Source organism: Sabethes cyaneus, chromosome 3 (genome assembly GCF_943734655.1).
Source record: "Sabethes cyaneus chromosome 3, idSabCyanKW18_F2, whole genome shotgun sequence".
In the NCBI taxonomy this organism is placed as follows: Eukaryota; Metazoa; Arthropoda; class Insecta; order Diptera; family Culicidae; genus Sabethes; species Sabethes cyaneus.
Window position 1 is genome coordinate 168,311,722 of NC_071355.1, and position 21,219 is coordinate 168,332,940.

Here is a 21,219-nt window from a genome sequence, read left to right on the forward strand (position 1 = left end):
AATCTATTGGCTATTGGCGATAGTCGATGAAAGATGACTTGGGACAGCACTTTGTAGGCGGCATTCAGGATAGTGATTGCTCGGTAGTTCTTACAATCTAGCTTATCAATCTTCCTTTCTTGTAGATAGGGCAGATAACCCCGTCTTTCCACTCCTCCGGTAGTCGTTCCGTATCCCAAATCTTGACAATCAGTTGATGCAGACAGCCGGCCAACTTGTCCGGGCCCATTTTAATGAGTCCAATGCCATCCTTTCCCGCTTCTTTGTTATTCTTCAGCCGCTGGATGGCTTTTTTTTAACTTCCCTTGTCGATGGGGGTGGCACATCTGCATTGCTTGCTACACCAACGTGGTCACTTCCTCCGCTATTATGGTCTTCCGCCTGCTCGCCATTCATGTGTTCATCGTAGTGCTGCTTCCACCTTTCGATCACCGCACAGTCGTCAGTCAAGATACCTCCATCTTTATTTCTGCACATTGCGGCCCGCGGTACGAAGCCTTTGCTGGATCCATTGAGTCTCTGATAGAACTTCCGTGTGTCGTGAAAGCGGTACAGCTGTTCGAGTTCTTCGCACTCCTTCTCCTCTTGGTGGCGCTTCTTCTGCTTGAAGAGTCTGGTTTGCTGCCTCCGCTTCTGTTTGTATCGCTCCGCATTCTGACGGGTGACTCTACGCAGTATTTGTACCCGTGCTGCGTTCTTCTCAGGCAATACCTGCTGACATTCCTCGTCAAACCATTCGTTACGTCGATTCGGTGCCACACGGTCTAGGACGTTCTCCGCTACGCTGTTAATGGCTGTTTTCACGGCATTCCAACAGTCCTCAAGAGGGGTTTCATCCAGCTCACCCTCTTCTGGCAGCGCGGTTTCGAGAGATAACGCGTAGTTTTCGGCGACCTCCGGTTGCTTCAGTCGCGCTAGATTATACCGTGACAGGCGCCGGTATCGTATGTTGTTCACAACAGATAGTTTTTGACGTATTCTTACCATCACTAGGTAGTGATGCGAATCAATGTTAGTGCCTGGGTAGGTTCTGACGTCGATAATGTCTGAAAAGTGCCGACCATCTATCAGAACGTGGTCGATTTGTGATTCTGTCTGGTTGGGTGATCTCCAGGTGCTGGAAGAAGGTACTACGTATAGCCATGTTCTTGGAGGCGGCGAAGTCGACAAGTCTTAGGCCGTTTTCGTTCGTTTGCGGGTGAGCGCTGAACCGTCCAATCACCGGTTTGAATTCCTCCTCCTGACCAACCTGAGCATTACAGTCCCTGATGATAATTTTGACATCATGTCTTGGGCAGCGGTCATATTCACACTCCTACTGTGCATAGAATTCGTCTTTGTCATCATCGGTACTTTAGAGGTAAGGGCTGTGCACGTTAATTATGCTTATATTGAAGAATCGGCCCTTGATTCTTAATCTGCACATTCGAGGGTTGATCGGCCACCACCCGATCACCCGCTTCACTATAAAAGCTGTGCCCAGCTCGTGTGTATTGCCGCAGCTCTGGTAGATGGTATGACCATTTCTATACGTACATACCATCGTTCCTTTCCAGCATACCTCCTGCAGCGCTACGATGTCGAACTTGCGGCTCTTCACTTCTTTAGAAATCACGTGGGTACTTCCGAGGAAATTTAGAGACCGACAGTTCCATGTTCCTAATTTCCAATCGTTAGTCCGTTTTTGTTGCCTGGGTTTTTGCCGATTGTTCCAATTAGAGTTATAATTATTACTTACGGAGTCCATTGCTTTGATTTTTTTTAGTGGTTTAGGCTTGCAAAGCCCGCAACCAACCCCACAGTATCGCCCGAGGGCCAACGTAGCTGGAAGGAGCCCTCCTCCCCTGTCAGCATACGACCATGGTTTCCACCGGGGTTGGTTACCCGATCTCCACCAAGGTTGCACGTATCCCGGCTGGTACCACGAGGATATAGGGGTAGGAGTTGCTAGGTAAGAGGCTCTAGTATCACTGTGGGGTCTATTTTATGCCCAGTGCACAAGGCACCGATGGTACGCATTACCAAGCCGTCTTGCGGACACCCAGTGCTCGACATCAGTTCTCGGTCCACTTAGTTTAGCGACGTCGCTCGCTGTGCTCCTCTTCACCTTGTTGCTTCCAGATTTGATGCGAAAGCTGTGAGTGCCCGAAGTTTTCTTCTAGCAGTGTCCACGTTTCAAGCTCATAAAGGACAACCGGTCTAAAGTATTTTGCAAAATGTGCACTTTGTGCGCTGGCTCAGATTGCTCGACCGTAAGTGTTTGTGGAGTCCATAGTAGGCACGACTTCCGCTGATAATACGTCTTTCAATCTCATGGCTGGTATTGTTGTCCTCTATTGCCAGTGAGCCAAGATACATCAACTCGTTGACTACCTCAAACTCATCCCCGTCGGTTACCACGGTAAGCGGATCCTGTTGCGCTCCGTCCCGCTAGCCTACAATTAGATTTCGTTTTAGATATATTTATCTTCAACCCAATTTTTCGCTGCTTCGAGTTTTAGTCAGACGCGCTGATCTTCTACCGCCTCAAATATTCTGCCGATATCATCCAAGTCGTCGGCAATGCAAATAAATTGATAAGATTTAATAAAAATCGTCCCCTACGAAATTCGAATGGGTCCAACAATCCCTTAGTAATTCTCACGCAGCACTAGATCCCATCCATCGTAACAATGATAAGTCTAGTAGGCTTCCTCGGCAAACCATTTGCGCCCCGAATTTTTTATAGTTCTTGTCGGTTTACACTCTCATATGCGGATTTAAAATCAATGAACAAGCGATGCGATGGGACTCGGAATTTGTGGCATTTATGAAGAACTTACCGCAGGGAGAAGATTTGGCCCGTTGTAGACCGTCCCTCCAAGAAGCCGACGTGATGACTTCCCACGAATCAATTGGCTACAGCTATTGGCGACAGCCGATGGATGGAAAGCACTTTGTAGGCGTAGGTATTCAGGTATTCAGGATAGTGATCGCTCGGTAGTGTTCACAATTCAGCTTGTCGCCTTTCTTTAAGATTGGGTACATAACGTCTTTCCACGCCTTCGATAGTTGTTCCGTATCACAAATCTTAACAATTGGTAGGAACACTGTCCACCCTAACCAAGAAGTTACCACAAGGCTCACCGTTGGCAGGTTACTGTCATCCGGGTCGACGTCTTATGTGTCAGTACTCATGAAGTGGTCGCGTCAGACAGACCGTTTGTTCTTTTCATTCCCGACAAGCAACACGTAGTGAATTGTATTTTTTAACACATTTATCACACCACCTCGTCAAGTTACGAGAGAGGCGATGCGAGCGCGAGTGTCGTGAGTGTTTTTAGATGGAAAATTTCGCGTAGAAAAACATGATGGAATTCTAACCACGACGCCGCCACTGAACAAAAGGAAGCGCATCTAGCAGTGCCACCAGCAGCCGATTATTCAGAATCAGAGAAACGGTTTGTCTAATCATAATCAGCATCCGGGAACCAATCCATCAGTACCGTTAGCAGTCGCAATGCGCATCAGCAACGGTACCATTAGCAGTCGAGAAAATCAGCAGATGTCACCGTTGTCCAAATTTTCAAAAAGCTCCAGCAACATCAGGTAGCAACAAACCAGCTTTTCCAGCGCTATCGCAGCGCGAATCTATCCACAAGCAGCAGCGATAGCCGGAAGCGCTTTTCCGGAACGCGATGTCATCTATCAACATCAACGTTTTACAAAATACAGAAGTCATTTTGGATTCCTTCAGAAGGTTCACAGCTTCGTTCGAGATGGCTGGCCAACGTCCAGGCTCGTCACGCAAGACAACGAGCTGCGGCGATTCCACGATCGTCAAGGAGCACTATCCATTGTCCAGTATTGCTTTATGTTCGGGGATAAGCTTGTGATCCCCACCATCTACCGGAAAAGGTTCTTGACACAACTGCACAAGGGTCATCCGGGAATGCAGCATGTCACCACGGCACCCTTCTATCCGGAATCTGACGGCCAAGCCGACAAAATTTGTGGACACGTTCAAACGAGCAGTCCGCAAAATTCAGAAGGGAGACGTAAATATTAGGCTATCACTGGTCAATTTTCTACTCTCGTATCGGACAACACCCAGTCTGAACGTTCCAGATGGGAAATCGCCGGCTGAAGCAATGTACGGTAGGCCACTGCGAACATACATGTAGCTTCTGCGAGCACCTCAACAACAGGTTCAAGATATCGCAAGTCAAGCAGAATCCAAACAACCGAGAATGTTCGCACCGAAGGCACCTGTGAACGTCAAAGTCAGCTTCGGAACCGAACTCCGTCAGCACCAGGCATGGAGCAGATGAATAGGCCATCGAAGAAGTTACCAATCAACATTCTGCTAAATGAGTGGAAGCTACCATATCTTTCATCACCTGTGTTAGCACCTACGTCGCAACTACCCGTATCACCAACGTCACTAGTAGGTCAGTCCGTGGGGGAAGGCTTTAAGTCTATTCGAGTGTCAGCGGAATCTTTCGATTCGAGTTTCGGTAAAGGCGAACTTTTCTATCTGGTTTATACCAAAACGTTAAATCCGTATTGCTGTACGCTTGCGAAAAACAAAAACTGCAGGTATTTATTAAGCGCTGCCTGCGATATATCATTCGTGCATGGTGGCTTGACAACTGGACATCCAACGAGGAACTTCATCGTCAATGTCATCAACGGTCGATAGCAACAGAGATTCGAGAACGTAGGTGGAAGTGGATTCGACACACCCGGAGGAAAGGAGCGAACGAGATCTGCAGAGAAGCACTCGACAGGAATCCGCAAGAACAGCGTAGACGTGGCAGAGCCTGACGTTCATAACGACGCAGCTTAGCCAAAGGCATCCGGGCTGCTGACGAGAACCTATCATGGCGACAGGTGAAAGCCATGGCGGAGAGATCTGATTTCATTCCTTTGTTCTGCCGGACCGGCGGTCATGGACATGGATACATAACCAACTAACTTTATTCCAATAATTATGAAACTTGCCGGCCCTCCCAGTTGGCCTCGAGGTAAAACGCTGGTCTAATAAGCCAGTCGTCGTATATTCGAATTTCGGCTGTGAGAGGCTGTTAGAGTCAATAGGATCGTAGCACTGACCCCGCACTGTCCTGTATTCTAACAGCTGGCTGCGAAGTCTGTCGTATAAAAACAGACGGTCAAATTTCGATAACGGAATTAGCTCCCAGGCTTTGCTTTGCTTTACTTGCCGGCCCTCCACTTCTACAAGGTCCAGAAGGCATCGAACCGGAATGACAAACAAAACACGGTGGCAAAAACCCGCGGCAGGAAGCTGTACCGAGAGTAGCTGATGGAACAGAGGTGAGTCGTTATGGACGACGGGACTTGCACGGCTGTCTCAAAAGAGTTGCCGGGCAGGAGTTTTAAATCACGGTTTAACGTTCTTGACGTTCTAACGGTGTACTAATTCGAAAAAAAGCTATTGATTTGACAGGCTATACGTGGATGCGAGATGCGCAAGCTGTACATCACGACGTACACTCTTAAATAAGTTTACCCGTAAATTGGTAGGATTTAGCTAAAACTAGGTTAAAACTACTCAAAATGTCCTTAAGGTATTCAAACTCAGTTTTTGAGTAGTTTTTCAACCAAAAAGTTGATAGTAGGAACTTAAAAGTGCGTTATTTGTCACGGAGGATAATTCAATTATCGGTAGCAAGTAGTCAAAATTGGTTAAATTTGTTACCTAAAATTAAAAAAGAAGAAAACTTATCCAATTTAATTGTATTATGTATATTTTATTCACGACAAATACGTATTTCGGCTACGACTTGCAGGCTTCCTCAGTGTCTGTTTTCGAACTAAAAAAGTTGGAACAACGGGCCAATCTACCGAGATGAGTGCGTCGCGAAGCGCCTTCTACCGTCCCTATGATCTCACGGAAGTGAGACGCTGCCACTACGTGTAGCCGGAGTTAGTTTGGAACAGAGATAACAATTTTGTTTTTGTTCCAAAAGACGTCAACCCAGCGAAGTCACCGGAACTTCGCACGATGAAGAAGATTTGAGCTATTATGAAGGTCAGACTTCGTAAAACTCCTAAGGTGTTTGAAAACAAGCTGGTTTTAAAGCACCAATGAGTAAATGTATAAAAAGTCGGTCTCACTATTGCCCAAAGCCTAATGAGTGGCGTCAAGGGTAAAGTTACGGATATTTGAGCATGGAGAGGAGATCCAATAAAGTAATAGAAAAGTAATGTAAAATAATGATATAGTTTATTCTCTGAAATTTTGAAGTATATAAATCGAGACCTGCCACAAAAGACGATCATTAAAACTGTCGTAGTGGCCTTTCAAGCGAATCCCAAAAAATAGTAAATAAAACACGCGTATATTTTCTCTAAACATCGACATTTGGGGGTCTGCAGATTTACATTATTAAAATTTCGTCTACCCGCGATGTTTTTCATTTTGATAAAGCTAATCCTTTCGCTGCCTTTCACTGCTTCATAGGTTTTACAGATCTTTCGGAAAAGTTCAACAAACCGGGAAAGGGCGGAGCTTCCAAGTTATCTCAAGTGTTGAACTCCTACATCGGCGCAATGGTGCAGGAAATCCTCTCGCACGGTGGTGACATACTGAAGTTTTCCGGTGACGCTCTGCTAGTGCTTTTTAAGGTCACTTCATCGGTTTCGTTGCCGGATGCCACTCATCGAGCCATCGATACGGCTATCATCATTCAAAAGTCATTCGGTGCTTATGAAACGGAAGTCGGCGTTACACTGCGTGTGAAAATTGCAATTTCTGCTGGTGAGGTTTATTTTTCGTTGATAGGGACGGAAAATTTTTCACAATATGTAGTGATTGGACAGCCGGTTTGGAAGGTGAAGATTGCAGAAAAAGTAGCCGAAGCGGGAGATATAATTGTGAATCATTTGGGTAAGAATTGAGAAGCACTTCAAATTTCACTAGCTAATCTATGGTTGTTTTCCGACAAAAGCCTGGAATTACATTCACGACAATGAATACATTTCGGAACAGTGCGATGACAGAGTACATTTCCGAATTAAAGGTTTTACAAGCTATTGGCGCACTACTCAACGACTGAATATTTTCGACGTTCTTCAGAAAGAAAATATGGAAGATGATCGTTCGGAAATTATGATTGCCGATGACGAAATGAAATTGGACACCGAAACATTGGAAAGTATGCAACATGTTCTAATTTGTTTTCGGCAGAAAAATTGGTAAAATTTTGCAAAATTCTGTAGTTCGTCCCAGCTTGAAACATGTCGGCACCCGCGTGATATCGGCATCTTTGCGAAGGTTCTTGATAAAGCCCATTTTATTCGCCATCGACAACGACGAACCAATGGAATTTTTGACCGAAATGCGGCAGATTGTCACTGTGTTTCTAAATATCGTTCTCAGGCCTAAAGAAGTGCTCGAAGTAATCAGTGAGATAAATTCTATTTTAATATCTCTAACCAAGTAGGTATCCAATTTTTTCTTCAATGTTAAAATTTATCAATTGGTTTGAAGTCTTGTAGATAGTTACGAAGGGACGGTCAATAAGGTGTCCCTGTTCGACAAGGACGTGATGTTTTTGATAATTTTTGGTTTACGCGGTTTCAAACATGATCTGGACAGTCAACTGGCATTAAGATGTGCTGCTGAAATTCGCGAACTATACAAAGCAGATCCCAAAGTTCTCACGGTTTCGCTAGGCGTTACCACTGGTATGACCTATTGTGGAGTTGTTGGACATTTCGTGCGCAGGGAATACTCTGTCATAAGTGTAACCGTGAACAAGGCAGCTCGTTTAATGATGGCCTATCCAAATAAAGTAACGTGCGATAAGGATACGTTCATGATGAGTAAGCTAGATCCGGTACATTTTGTTCTTCAGGAAACCATAGAACTTAAGGGCTTACAAAACGTTGGACCGATATACGAGTTTAAGGAAGTGATACCGTTAGTAGAAGGTTTGAATTTGAAACAATTTTTTATATGTGTTATTTTATAGTGAACGGGAAATGGTTAAACCAATGGAATATGAATATCCTATAGTTGGGAGAGGCGAAATTATTGAAGTTTTCCAAGAAATGTTGGATGACGGAATGTTTCTCACTCACTATTTAGGCTCAAATGATATTGAAAAGATCCAAGAATACACCTACCAAAGCTGTCTCCTGATTAGAGGAGAAGCACAAATGGGCAAAACACGTCTGTTGAATGAGATATTCCATATTGCATTGAAGAACAAAAAAATTAGTTCGCTGCGATTGACACTGTCCATGAAGGATTTCAAGGTACAATTTTTTCATCTTTAGTAATTCAGAAATAAAATAAGACTTTAATAAACCATTACTGGAGCTTAGTAATGGGTATTTGTATAACTATAAACTGTAAATTTCTGTAGTTATATTTTATTTAGTTTATTTTAGTTTTTATTTATTCCAAAATAATATTGAAGGTAAAATCTTTGCTGAAAGTGTATTTATAATCAAACCTTTCTTTACAGAAACCCTTTTCCGCGGCTTACCTTTACCTTTCGAGACCGCTCGGTTTCACGGAAACCATAACAAGTATCACTCGGGAAAATCGTATCAAACAATACTTGAACGAGTATGAAATTCATCAATACCTGGCCTTACTGAACGAAATTCTTGACACTGAGTTTCCGGAGACCGAAATTCTTCAGATGATGAATCGAAACGAACGCGGTGTCATGCGTCGAAAACTGTTCGAACTGTTATGCAACAAAGTAAGTACACTCCAGCTGTTATACTGCTGTACAGTTTGCATAACCAGCGGGCGTATACTGTTCTCGGTTCTTCACAGGCGTTTCAAAACCTATGGGTTTTGATTATTGACGACATTGAGTTTATGGATGACGAATCATTCGAGTTGTTCGAGATCCTGTGGAAAATGCCTCAGGTGATTACGGTGCTGGCTTTGGGTTACCAGCGGCGGCTGACATCGCAGTACATGAAGCTGTTCGACAATCCCCACGTATGCCAATTGAAGCTGACCCCGATCGATACGCTGCTGCACAAAGCGATCGCGTGTCAATTTTTAAATGTGAATGCTATTCCACTGGACCTGGAGCGGTAAGCTTTGCTGCACCGTTTATAGATGTATGTTAATTTCCTCTTCAGCATTGGGATTCACCGAGTATTACTCAACACTGAGTTTAGACAGTTTGCTTCAATTGACCGTGCAATAACAGACTTACATATACATTTCGTATTGACATAATTTAGGAAACGGTTTGGAATATTTGATACCTCTGATCTTCTTTCGACCGGGAATACTTTCATTTTATTATATCCATTGTTATGAAATGCCAACTTGATACAGGGCTTGTTGCGCAGGTTATAGTTTCTATTCTTAGTTGGCATACTCAATACTTGGCATGCCCACTAATTGGGAAATAAGGTATTCTATAAAGTTACCAATATGTAACATCGCTTGAGGAGATAATTTAAAACTACTGCTAAAGGTCGAAAAAAGAAAGAAAATCAAATGTTTTTTAGCCATTTCAGGACGGAGCGACTGTGAAAAATCCTATCCCAAGAAACAAATTGCCGTAGAAATGGGGCCTGCATGTATTGCATAGTCACTTAAAAATTTTGTGCCAAGATTTGGAAAACTGAGTGTTCCGCCACCATCTCTGCTGAAGTCATTTGTACTGAAAATTACGGTACGTAGTTATTTGACGGTTGTCATATTTTGACGAGATCGATTATTTCGGATGAACGAAACTTAGTTCTGTTGATTCGATCTACCGGCACGATGCCATTTTACTGTGATTGAAATCTTAAACGTCAAAAGCACTGGGTGCAAATACACTTCACAGAAATTCAATAGAACGACCATTGTTGTTTGGGGTTCTGAATCGAGGAGTTCATCTTAATGAGGGTATAGTCGAACTATCAAAAGCAAGACAGATATGTCGAGAAGATTGGTTGATTACTTCGGTTTGACGAAATTCATCAAACTCATTTTCATACCCGAAATCTCAGCAACACTTTAATTTATAAAAATATGGTGAAAATACATCTTGTAAAGTTATTAAAGAGCTGGGATGGTTTTTTCCATATCCACAATTCCTGTAACCTGTACTCGGTTCTGGGCTATTCATTGCCAATTCGTTGAATGTCTCGACACACCAAGTCGGCTTTAACCTTTAACATCTAGCACGTCGGGCCCCTCTATTATTGGTGCCGGCGAGGTCATTGAAGAAACCGTATTTCATTGCACAGGCTTCCAGCATCCTTGCGAAGTGGACGGCCCACCGTGGTCTCCCCACTTTCGCCAGGTGTATGATGGGAATCTCTCCAAGTAATGTATGTAGCTCGTGATGTCTACGCCACTCTCCGCTTTCAGTTTGCATGTCATTAAATATCGTCCACAGCACCTTCTGCTCGAACACGGTAACGGCGCATATGGCCTCCTTCAGTAGTGTCACAGCTTCAAGTTCATAATGAAATACCGGTCTAATGAGGGGCTTGTAACAAGCAGGTAGAGCACACATGCAGTAATGCGGACACTCCCCTTTTATCTGCCTCAGGGTCGGCTTACGTTCTTGGTTAGCGGACAGGAAAACACTTGAGATTGATTTCAAGCACAGACCCTTTTATTCTCTTTCTGTCGACACTTCATTCTTTCCATTTTCTTCTATCTCAACCGACTCAACCACGAAAACATCTGGGGCGCACTTAGGCGTAGAGGAGTCCCGGATAAGCTAGTCCATCTCATCGAAGCTCAGAACGAGGCGTTCTCGTGCAAGCTTTTGCACGGCATCGTCTTGTCCGACCCCATAAGGGTTACTGCTGGCGTGAGACAGGTCTGCATTTTATCACCGCTTCTGTTTCTCATCGTTATGGATGAGATATTAGTTTGGAGCAATTGACAGTAGACCAAATCGAGGATTGCCTTGGAATCCTCTAACGATGGAGCAGCTAAATGACCTCGACCTAACAGACGACATTGTCTTGCTCGCACAACGCCGAAACGATATGCAGAGCAAGTTAGATGACCTTTCCGAGAGCTCCCAGGCTTCAGGTCTCACAGGCAATGTAGCAAAAACTAAGTCTATGGTAGTGAACACTGAGAATTCCACCAACTTCACAGTAGCGGGACAACAAGTTGAGCAGGTAGACGTTTTTTCAATATCTTGGTAGCCAGCCAACACGGATCAAGAAGGCCAGGGGTGCCTTTGCAGGTCTGCGAAACATTTGGCGCTCAATCTAGATCACTCTACGTTCGAAAACCCGAATGTTTAATTCAAACGTTAAATCCGTACTGCTGTATGCCTGCAAAACGTGGCGCGTCTCAGCGGAGACAACGCAAAAACTACAGGTATTCATTAACTGGTGCCTGCGATATATCATTCGTGCTTGGTGGCCTGACAACTGGATATTCAATGAGGAACTCTATCGTCGGTGTCATCAACGGCAGATAGCTACAGAAATTCGTGAACATAGGTGGAAGTGGATCGGACACACCTTGAAGATAGGAGCGAACGAGATCTGCAGAGAAGCACTCGACTGGAATCCACAAGGACAGCGTCGAAGAGGCAGACCCAGAGGCTCATGGCGACGCAGCTTAGACAACGACATCCGGGCTGAAGACGAGAACCTGTCCTGGTGACAGGTAAAAGCCATGACGGGTAACCGTCGGCAGTGGAGATCTCTGATTTCATCCCTTTGTTCTTTCGGACCGGCGGACATGGACATATAAGTTTCTTCTATCTCCTACCTCTTAGCTTTCTGTTTTCACTCGAGGTCCCCTTTCCGTCTGCAGTATCCTATTTCCACTTAGCATAAAGTGACCAAATTTTTTTTTTGGATGAATGCGGGACATATTGAATGGCTTATTTGCTAAAACGATTCGGTAGTAAAGATGGGATCGTTTAGAAATTGGGCTTTGGGCACTTCATTTTGGCGATTGCGGCGCTCCCAGTGGCCGTGGATGCTAGCTTTTGGTACACGGAGCGAAAAAGCTCCAGTTTGTTTCAAACAAAATGATTGTTGCTTTAAGCCTCAATAAAATATTTTTATAACAACCTGAAAATATTGTTGTTTCAAAACGAGATTCTGTTTGAATCAAGAAAATAACAGTTTTGAATTAAATGTAAAGTATTTTTAAATTTGAAGTTAACATTGATATAGCAATAAATATTTTCATTTCAATCATACATTTCAGTTTGAAACAAAACGAAATTTTTGTTTGTGCGTAAAACAACCATAAATTTGGTTGAAACTACATTTTTATTCTCCGTGTAGCGTTGTGTTATAGAACAGTTCTGCTCGGTATATTTTTTTTCGCAATTTAAAGGTAACGCGGTTTCGAGATATTCATCATGCAGGAGGAGAAATGAAAATAAATGTGTTCGGTCACTTGCAGAATCCATAAGTGTCGGCTCGGGAGCTGGCGAAACTGACGAATTAACTTAAAAGAGCTGTGGTGTGAGTAATTGAGTGGTGCAAGGAAACTGTCAGGGTTGTCCGCAAGGCACAGGTCAGACGTTGTAGTTGAACTCTTGGTCGTCGACTGCGGTTGAGAATCATTCGGAAAGTCAACGCTGATCTCAGCATCAGAGATTGTGCTTTAGCGAAAAACCTAATACTGACCGCTGTACTGTACGTCTCGGAATAACAACAAGTGTTACCGAGCAAGTGGGGAGCCCAACAGAAGCCTCAAACAATAAACAAAGGCTAGAATCCGATCTCGTGGGCTGTGCGGCCGGGTCGTGACAAAACGCGGTGCATGTGTCTGACTCGATGATGAATAAGCTTCAGAGAAGACCGATTTCAGCAAAACCCAGGGGTTAAATTCTTTATACTCAGGGTCGCGGTACGGTTTGTAGCAGATTCGAGATTGGTTTTGGAGACGGGTTCATGATAACAGGTCATGACTTGGCAAGGGATCTGTTTCATTGGCATCCGTATGAAAACCAGTGTTTTGTGACGGATAAAAATTTGGTGATACACAGGGGTAGGTGCCTCACCTTCTCCTTCATTAAGTCCCATAATAGCCTGCCGCATTTTCAGCATACATGCTACAATGGACACTGGACTTCAGCTCTACTCAAAAGAGCTGAGTGCACCAAATTGTCGCCGGGTTCGTCCAGTATTGTATACAGCGGGATAATGAAGCGAAAGCTGAAGATGAAGGGAACAGTCACCAGCGACATGGGTCAGATGAGGAGTTCGAGGTACCGGCTGGTCGAGGCCGTAACTGGGGAGGGTGTGCATCGGCTGACGAGTGGTGTCAGCAGTAGATTTTTTCATGCAATGTAACATAATTTCCTATGTTTCATTCTTAGAAACTGCTTCGATTAAAAATATAATCAATGCGGGACACATTTAATGATGAATGATGATCTTGTAGACGGCGTTTATCAGCGTAACGCCGCGATAATTGCAGCAGTCGAGTTGGTTATCTCTTTTGGTAGACGAGACAAACCAATGCTTCCATCCACTCCTCCGGTACGTTTTCATTGTTCCAAACCTTAGAAATAACCCAGGATAGAGCCGTCGCCAGTGTTTCTCGGCCATTTTTGTAAAGGTCTGCTGGTAAGCGATCCTTCCTGGCGGCTTTGTTACTCTTCAGAAACCCGATTTCTTGCTTGACTTCTTGGCGATCAGGTGCTGGGACATTACTGTCTTCCATGGGCCTTTCTAGTTTCTGTTTCACCTACTTCTGCAACTTCGCCATTGAGGTGTTCGCCGAGCAACTGCTTGCACCTGACCACCTCGTGCCCGTTTGTCTTCAGATATTCTCGCTCGTCCCTACACATGTTAGGTTTCGGTGTGATCCCCAATCCTTACCCTTCGGCATCCCTTACGAGATTGGTTCACCTTCTCGTAAAACTTGTGCTCGAAAAAGTTGTTTGAATTGTTCACGATCTCTGTTTTCCTTTTGGTGCTTTTTACTCCTCGGAATCCAGTTTAACAGGTTTTTTACTCGTCGGTATATGGCCAAGATCTGCCTAGTAGGAATGCTCATATAATTTTTCCAAGCCATTTGTTTTCCTCTCTACCGCTTGTTGGTATTCCTGATTAAACCAATCATTTTATATACTCCGGGACTTTTCACCTATTACCTCAGCAGATGGCGGGTTATCTAGCTGCCTAATATTCAGCCAAGGAGGGCGTGTCATTTCCTCTTGTCATGTTTGGCATGTCTGGTATATGATTGACAGTTTTGCGCGCACATATACTGCTACTAGATGACGGTCAGAGAGAACATCTGCCTCCAGTAGGGAACGTATGATATTAGAGGGGATATTAGAGAAGAACCGTCTATCTATGAGAATGTGGTGAATCTTATTACTTGTACGTTGGCCAGGTGAGCTCCATATGGCTTCGTGGATATCTTTGCGTGAGAAAAAGGTGCACCAGGCCTCGGGAAGTTGACATTGTTGGATTATCGTTCGTGTCGGTGAGGTTATGGGGCCCGAGCACCGGTCTATTCAGCTTATTCTTTACCGCCCTGGGCAATCACGATTGATTCCGTGATGAGCGACTGTCGTGCGTTGTCTTCAGCCGCACGTAGAACACTTTCTTCTCATCATCAGGTGTACCTTCGTGCGGGAAGTGCACGTTGATGATGCTGTAATTATAGAAGCAGCCCTTTATTCTCAATTGAGGCATCCTATCGTTGGCGTTGATTGCTTTCTAGTCTATCACGCAAATCTGCATTCTGCCGTACACTATAAAACCCGTTCGTAGTTCGTTTGTAGTGCCACCACTATGGTAAAATTGGGCTTTTCGACCAGGGATCTTCCAAACTACCTCTCCTTTGCAACAGATATTCTCTAGATCTAGGATGTCGAATTTGCGGCGTTGGAACGGTGAATCTATACTCATCATGGTTCCAACTAGTCGTGCAGCAGAGGCAGCAACCGATCGTCACCTGCAAAAATCAGCGATCTGGAGTTCCAAGTAGGTCCCATTCATTGTCCTTGTTTCGTCACCGATGTCGATGTCAGATCGATGTCGAACATTCCGATCTGTATTTGCTTGACTTTTTGTAGTAATCGCTGTTTAGGTATGTTGCCTTACTAAGGTTACGCTATCAAATCTCGTGATGCGACTGCCACGTTGCTTAATTCAGCAGCCCGGTTCGGATCAGACGCTGTCGTGTGCCGCTCGTGAAACACAGTATTACATTAATTACCTAAATACAAATAAACCTAAAAATAAACTCTAATTTATAAAAAAATTATAATAAAATGTAAAGCATATACCCATTATTCTCATTTCAGTGCAATTCACACTATGAGCAGTGGCAATCCTGGCTGGATGAACACTTTTATGATGTCATTAAGGCAGAGCGGCTTGCTGCGAATCATCCGTATGGGATCATTCGAGGCCCACGCTAAGGGATATGTGTTCTGCGAGTCGTCTCTCCTAGTACGAACCAGCATTCGGTCTACGCTATCCTTTCAGATGAGCAGTGCCGATTGGGAATTATTCGAAACATGCTGCGAAGATGATCACCTCTTTTCATATGCCATGCTGTCAAACAAATTAGTTGATGTGGCCAGTCTACGGGCTGAGATCGATACTCAAAGCTATTTCACTTCATCCTGTCTGGATGCGTTTCACCTGATGCTGTATGATTCGTTGTCCTCGTACGAGCAGTATGTCTGCAAATGTGCTGCTGTCCTGGGACAAAAATTTTTGCGCGTGGCACTGGTTTTCGTGATTGCACAGTACAAAGAACGGGATGTGGCTATCGGTGCGATCCGAATTCAAATGTTGCATTTTATATCAGTAATCATTCGAATTCCATTGACTATTTCAGCTATCCAAAAGCTGTTTGACCTTCAAATATTGTCTTGCGCAATCGGCGATTTCACTTCAGGACTCAGCTTACATCAAAAGAACGTCAACACCGAACATCTGGAAAAAGGAACTTGCGGTTGTATCAATTTGAACATTCCACGTAAGTAGGACTATTGCTGCTTCAACCAGTGACGCAAGCTGAAATTTTGTCCATTGAATTTATTTTTTTTTTCTGTTTGAACGAATATAGTAGCATGCTGGGAGTTACCTCGATATGCCGCGTGTGGATATTCGAAATTCAATTCTAATCTATTCCGCCAGACTGTCTACAATTTGCTCACCGAGGAGCAGAAGACTGAATTTCACAGTCGGGCGCTAACATTCATAGAACGTGAGACCAAAAAGTGAGCCTCGAGACAGAAATTGATTATTTAACACCCGCTCCCTATTAACCGATGATAATAACTGGAATATATTTTACCATTCCCCTGTTCAGATGTGAAGCCTGTGGAGGCGGATCCTTCCGTAACTTGATAACCAGTGACGATGGCTTCGAAGTAATAATGGGATTCAAGTCACGTCGAGAATCCGATCAATCGTATCAGAATCTAGTGCGCAGAGACGGAACAAGCGTGAGCCGTTCCCTTGATATTTGACTTTTATGTATTATATAACTTTTTTGAATCATTCTAGAGATTTTCAATGCAGTCGGACAGACGTAATTGTTTTCTGCAGAAATTTTCGCATTATAGTTGCAAGTCAAAATCTAATTTCATTTTAAATTTCAGGCAGTCGAAATCTGCGAGACATATTTTGGTGGAGAAAACCTAATGAACCTAGTGAAAAAATACCTATCTTAAGCTACAAAGAATATGATTTCAGTCACTGTCGTTGTCACATGATTCTATTTTCGATGTACAATGAGATAGTACACCACAGTCAGGGGGCAGGCATGGTCGAGAAGCACATAGAGGCCCAAATTGAGCTGGCAAACATCTGCATTAAGATTGCAAACATTCCGAAAGCGATTCAGATGTTGGAAAGTGTGCAAAATCAAATGAAGGTATAAAAATGGAAATTCAAAACACAGGACCTCTAATAGCTTGTCTTTATTTTGCGGCAGGAAATCAATCGATCCGATAATATCGGGTTGGTCACGTACCTGAAAGGAAGACTGTTTACATTATTGGCAATTTGTAGATTCAAGCTGGAACAGTATGGCATGGCAACAGAGTTCTTCTACATGGCATCGGAAGTCATGGGACTACCATTCCCTAAATCGAAGTGAGTAAATTGATTGTTTTACATCATTCAGGTCTATCTTTTAATGCCTATTACGATAAAGTTGTGTTGGCGAAACGGGTAATACTACAAATACTACTTGATTCAAATCTTTATAACTTTCTTTCGGGAATGTAAGAAAAAATTAGATTTGTAAATGTTAAGTTAACGTTAGATAGATGTAGTACGACTAATAATAACTAATACAGAGAAATAAACGTATGTTTTTTATACAATTTAGTAAAGCGGCAACTATTCAGATTTGGTTGATCTATCGTAAGGTGAAGAAATTGATTGCCAAGAAGCAATTAAGTACCTTCGACAAGCCCAAATCAATATGGTACATACTGATAGCGTCGCAATTGTCGGCTTGTTTCGGCGGAATGCTGCAACTATTTCGTAAGCTTACCAAGTGGAAGCTAGCAGAACTGGCAGCTGTATCCAGCCTGAAGCATGCTCTTAAATATCGTCGAAATCCTTCTATTCTCGTGGAAGCTTTTGCCGGGTTTTTCCAGATCGGTAAATAGATGGGGTTATTAATTTTTAAACTTTTCGGTATATAATTTTCCATTTTGCAGCTTTCCATATGGGATATTCTGATGAAACTACTTGGATGCAAGCGAAATCATTAATCATAATAGCAGATAATGTGACCTATGTTGATATGGATTATTTAAAATCTATCGTTAGATACTATACTGCTCTTCTGATGTGCCAGTAAACAAACCACATGTAGAGATTACGTTGAAATTATTCCCATTCATTTCTAGGACAATTCGAACTACCAAACTGCTTTCCATCGAACTGGGCAAAGTCGTACTCAACATTACCGACACAATTCAGTATCGAACAGGCGACTGGGATATCATTCCGATTCTCGCCGAGTTATTCCTATCGCATCGGATGCTCTCGGATGCAGTGAACATGTTGTGGAGCTTCCAAAGTCGTTACAAAGAGAGTTCTGCCCAGGCATGGTACTATGCAATTGCGATGGACATCCTGTTGGATACAAGTTGCTGTATTGAAACGTATAAAAGCTGCGAAAGCTTTTTCCTGAAGAATCGTGAAGCACTTGGATATCAACCGGATGCGTGTTGCGTTACTAGATTATATGCGGACCTGTGGCTGTGGTGCGTTCGATACGAGGCTTGGGAAGCAGCCGACGCGTGGATGGATAAATTGCAAGAAGTGTTTGTACTCACTGCACACGATTCTATGATCAATGTGCATACCGCCATCCGAGTTTTGGAAGGGTTCATTTTGACACTTGTATCCAAGGTTGAAGCAAGAGATATCTTAGCAATAGTACGACTGCAAGCCGAAATAGAAAAATTAATCGCAAACATTGAAGATGCTTTGGATATTAGCCGGTGTCACGAAGCAAAGTAAGTAGCGTACCTACTGTATTAGTCTCTATATTGATGTCGAAGGAGGTCTACGATTAATTCGTACAAATTGTGTTAAGGCTCAGATAACTGGCATCAGGGCTGTCCTGCACTCAGTGCACCGATTTTGTTTATTTAACTGTAACACCTTAGCCTAGCAAAATTTGAACAGGTTATGTATGGTGCATTTATAGAGTAGGTCGGTCTACATTTTTGAATTTCGATTGATATCACCGGCAACTAAGTTCTACATTTAAAATCCAGTTGTATAGCTGCATTGTGCGCGAATTATATTCCGTGGGCATTGACCAAAGTAGACCCCGCCCGCTGTGGGATGTTCAAAACTAATGCATACCACATCAAAATAGCGTAAAATAGCACACATTTCTCTTTCGATCCAAATTTTTGGATTTTTGAACGTAGACTTACTTATCTGGTTGGATCTCCATATATTTCACAAACTCACAAAAGCAGCCCAAACCTTCATGATCCGAGTACCTATATTGATCTTGATGTCGCCATCTGACGACTACTAGCTGCGAAAATATTGGAAGCTTCAGACTTTCTCCGCAGTTGGCCCCGTTACTCTGAAGCAGTATTGCAGTTTCCAACGCCTACGTCACTGACGCAAGCATACGATAAACAACCGCTGGTGCAGCGTGCATACCTTCTGCTACTTACTCACACTCGCGAGCGCACAACCACGTAGCGTCGTTATGCCCTCGCTTATACACGCGGACCTTGTGGTCAAAAGTGCGGGCCTGAGGAACAGAAGGACCGATAATAAACAGATTGCTAGAATGGGGTTTGGTTCCATTATTCAGGACTGTGCATGAGGAAGTCTGCTCACCGGTCAAAACCTTTTTTGTAGTCAATGAATACATAATAGAAGAACTCTGGGAATTTGCTCCAGTAAGATTCAGAACATGACAATACCCAGGTAACCAATAAGCATTTCCATAAGCAGATAAACGGGCGCTCATTAGCATATCACGTTGCTGTTTATCCGCTTTTTGACTGCCTAACTGCAATAAATTGTCATCCAAAATTCTTTTCAAACTCTTTTTGTCGGTAATCAGCAGCAAATGAGCATTGTCAGCACTATAAGAGGATTAGCAGTAAAGTAGCCGCATATTTTGCCAAAGTAGTTTTTAAGTAGCATTTAAAGTGACTTAAATACTTATTGGCTTGCATTTGAATGGCATTGGTGATGCTTATTGGTTATCTGGGTATAGTGTAAGATCTTCTACGTGAACGTGATGTTGGGGCTGGTTGGACTTTGAAACTTGGAAAAGTTGTTTGAAGTGCTCAAAACAGCGTTTCAGCGAATTAGTAGGATCTGGAAGTAATTGTCCATCCACATCATTCACAGGCATGCTTGGATTTATTTGTTGGAGCTCGTCATCGTGAAGTTTACATATCATTTTTATTGATATTTTCGGCGAAAAAAGTTAAAAACTATTACGTTTTCTGTGACTGTTTCGATTTACACTTCAGCCATCTTCTACACATTTGACATCTATGCTAACTGGCTGTTGCCACTGAACTTGTCTGGATTTGAGCGCAAATGCCGGAGGAGTGGTTGGATGGCCTCATTTGCCTCATTTTTGAGAAAAGACATCTACTCGACTGTTGAAATTATCAAGACATTATATTACATTACAATTCTACCCATAAAGTGCTCTCTCGTATCCTATTCTGCAAACTGAAACCGTTAGCGGAGTTCTTTGTCGATTAGTACCGGCCGGTTTTCGCGATGGTCGCACCATGGTGGATCCGATGTTTAGGTAGCGTCAGTTACTAGACGAGTTCCAAGAGTACAACTTGCAGACTCATCATCTGTTGGTGGATTTTAAGACGGCGTACGATTTAGTTAAACGAAATGAGCTGTGACAGATAATACTAGAGTATGGTGTTCCAACGAAACTAGTTATGCTGATTCGTGCGATGCTGGGTGGATGAAAATCATGCGTTAGAATAGCTGGCGAAGCCTCAACCGCTTTCGTGACTTTGCATTGGATGGACTAAAGCAAGGGGATGCGCTCTTTAACCTGCTATGCAACATTGCCTTGAAAATTGCAATACAACGGGCGTACGTAAAAAGGAACCGTACCCTCGCGAAATCATACATGCTTTTTGGTTTTGCGGATAACGTCGATATCATTTGAATCAACCGTAGAGCAGCTGAGCAGTGGTTTAAAGCGGTTTTTTTAAAGGGGCAGGAGGGAGATTGAGACTTATCATCAACACAGCCAAAATGAAGTGCATGGTTGCTGCAGCGATCGTGGTATCTGGCCGAGTGAGTACTCTAGAAAATAAGACATGTAAAAGTGAAGCGAAATAAGACAGGTATGGAGAAATAGGAAACGAAGAATGCATCCTATGCAATAAAGTTCTTAATGTTTGATTCTGTTGGCGCACATTTAGATTCAGTTCGTATTTCTTGATGACCTGCAGGACAACTTGCAACAACGTGGCAAAAAAGCCCAATGAAAAAGTAGCCCAAACTGTTCAGCAGAGAACCTGCAAGATGTCGTAGACGTCGGGGCAAACCTCGCACCCGATGGACGTGCGCTGTTAAGGACGATGTTTAGACGGCACTTTTATCGCTGTAAGTTTTTCGAGAATTGGAAAAAATTGCGTCACCCGAAAAGCAACGTCGCGAATTGATTTTGCGCAAGCACCTGTAAAATCCTCAACTCTCTCATCGGGACGTCGGACAACGGTGAGTCGTGTAATTAAACATTACTTCGAAACTCTGAGCATCGAACGGAAGCAGAAATGTAGTCAGAATAGA

The 21,219-nt window shown here is 43.4% G+C and overlaps 1 protein-coding gene across 1 annotated transcript in view; it reads left to right on the forward strand.

The window, feature by feature from the left end:
• The window catches only part of LOC128740398 (adenylate cyclase type 10-like), a 41,611-nt gene that overhangs the window by 10,220 nt on the left and 10,172 nt on the right, over positions 1 to 21,219 (forward strand). The window contains exons 4-20 of the mRNA XM_053835938.1: positions 6,467 to 6,892; positions 6,954 to 7,160; positions 7,225 to 7,444; positions 7,496 to 7,927; positions 7,980 to 8,265; positions 8,478 to 8,720; positions 8,798 to 9,066; positions 15,234 to 15,709; positions 15,776 to 15,916; positions 16,007 to 16,160; positions 16,253 to 16,388; positions 16,450 to 16,474; positions 16,545 to 16,819; positions 16,880 to 17,040; positions 17,279 to 17,556; positions 17,616 to 17,754; positions 17,808 to 18,422. Of these exons, the coding sequence (XP_053691913.1) occupies positions 6,467 to 6,892; positions 6,954 to 7,160; positions 7,225 to 7,444; positions 7,496 to 7,927; positions 7,980 to 8,265; positions 8,478 to 8,720; positions 8,798 to 9,066; positions 15,234 to 15,709; positions 15,776 to 15,916; positions 16,007 to 16,160; positions 16,253 to 16,388; positions 16,450 to 16,474; positions 16,545 to 16,819; positions 16,880 to 17,040; positions 17,279 to 17,556; positions 17,616 to 17,754; positions 17,808 to 18,422 (4,483 nt within the window). The remainder of the gene's footprint in view (positions 1 to 6,466; positions 6,893 to 6,953; positions 7,161 to 7,224; positions 7,445 to 7,495; positions 7,928 to 7,979; positions 8,266 to 8,477; positions 8,721 to 8,797; positions 9,067 to 15,233; positions 15,710 to 15,775; positions 15,917 to 16,006; positions 16,161 to 16,252; positions 16,389 to 16,449; positions 16,475 to 16,544; positions 16,820 to 16,879; positions 17,041 to 17,278; positions 17,557 to 17,615; positions 17,755 to 17,807; positions 18,423 to 21,219) is intronic.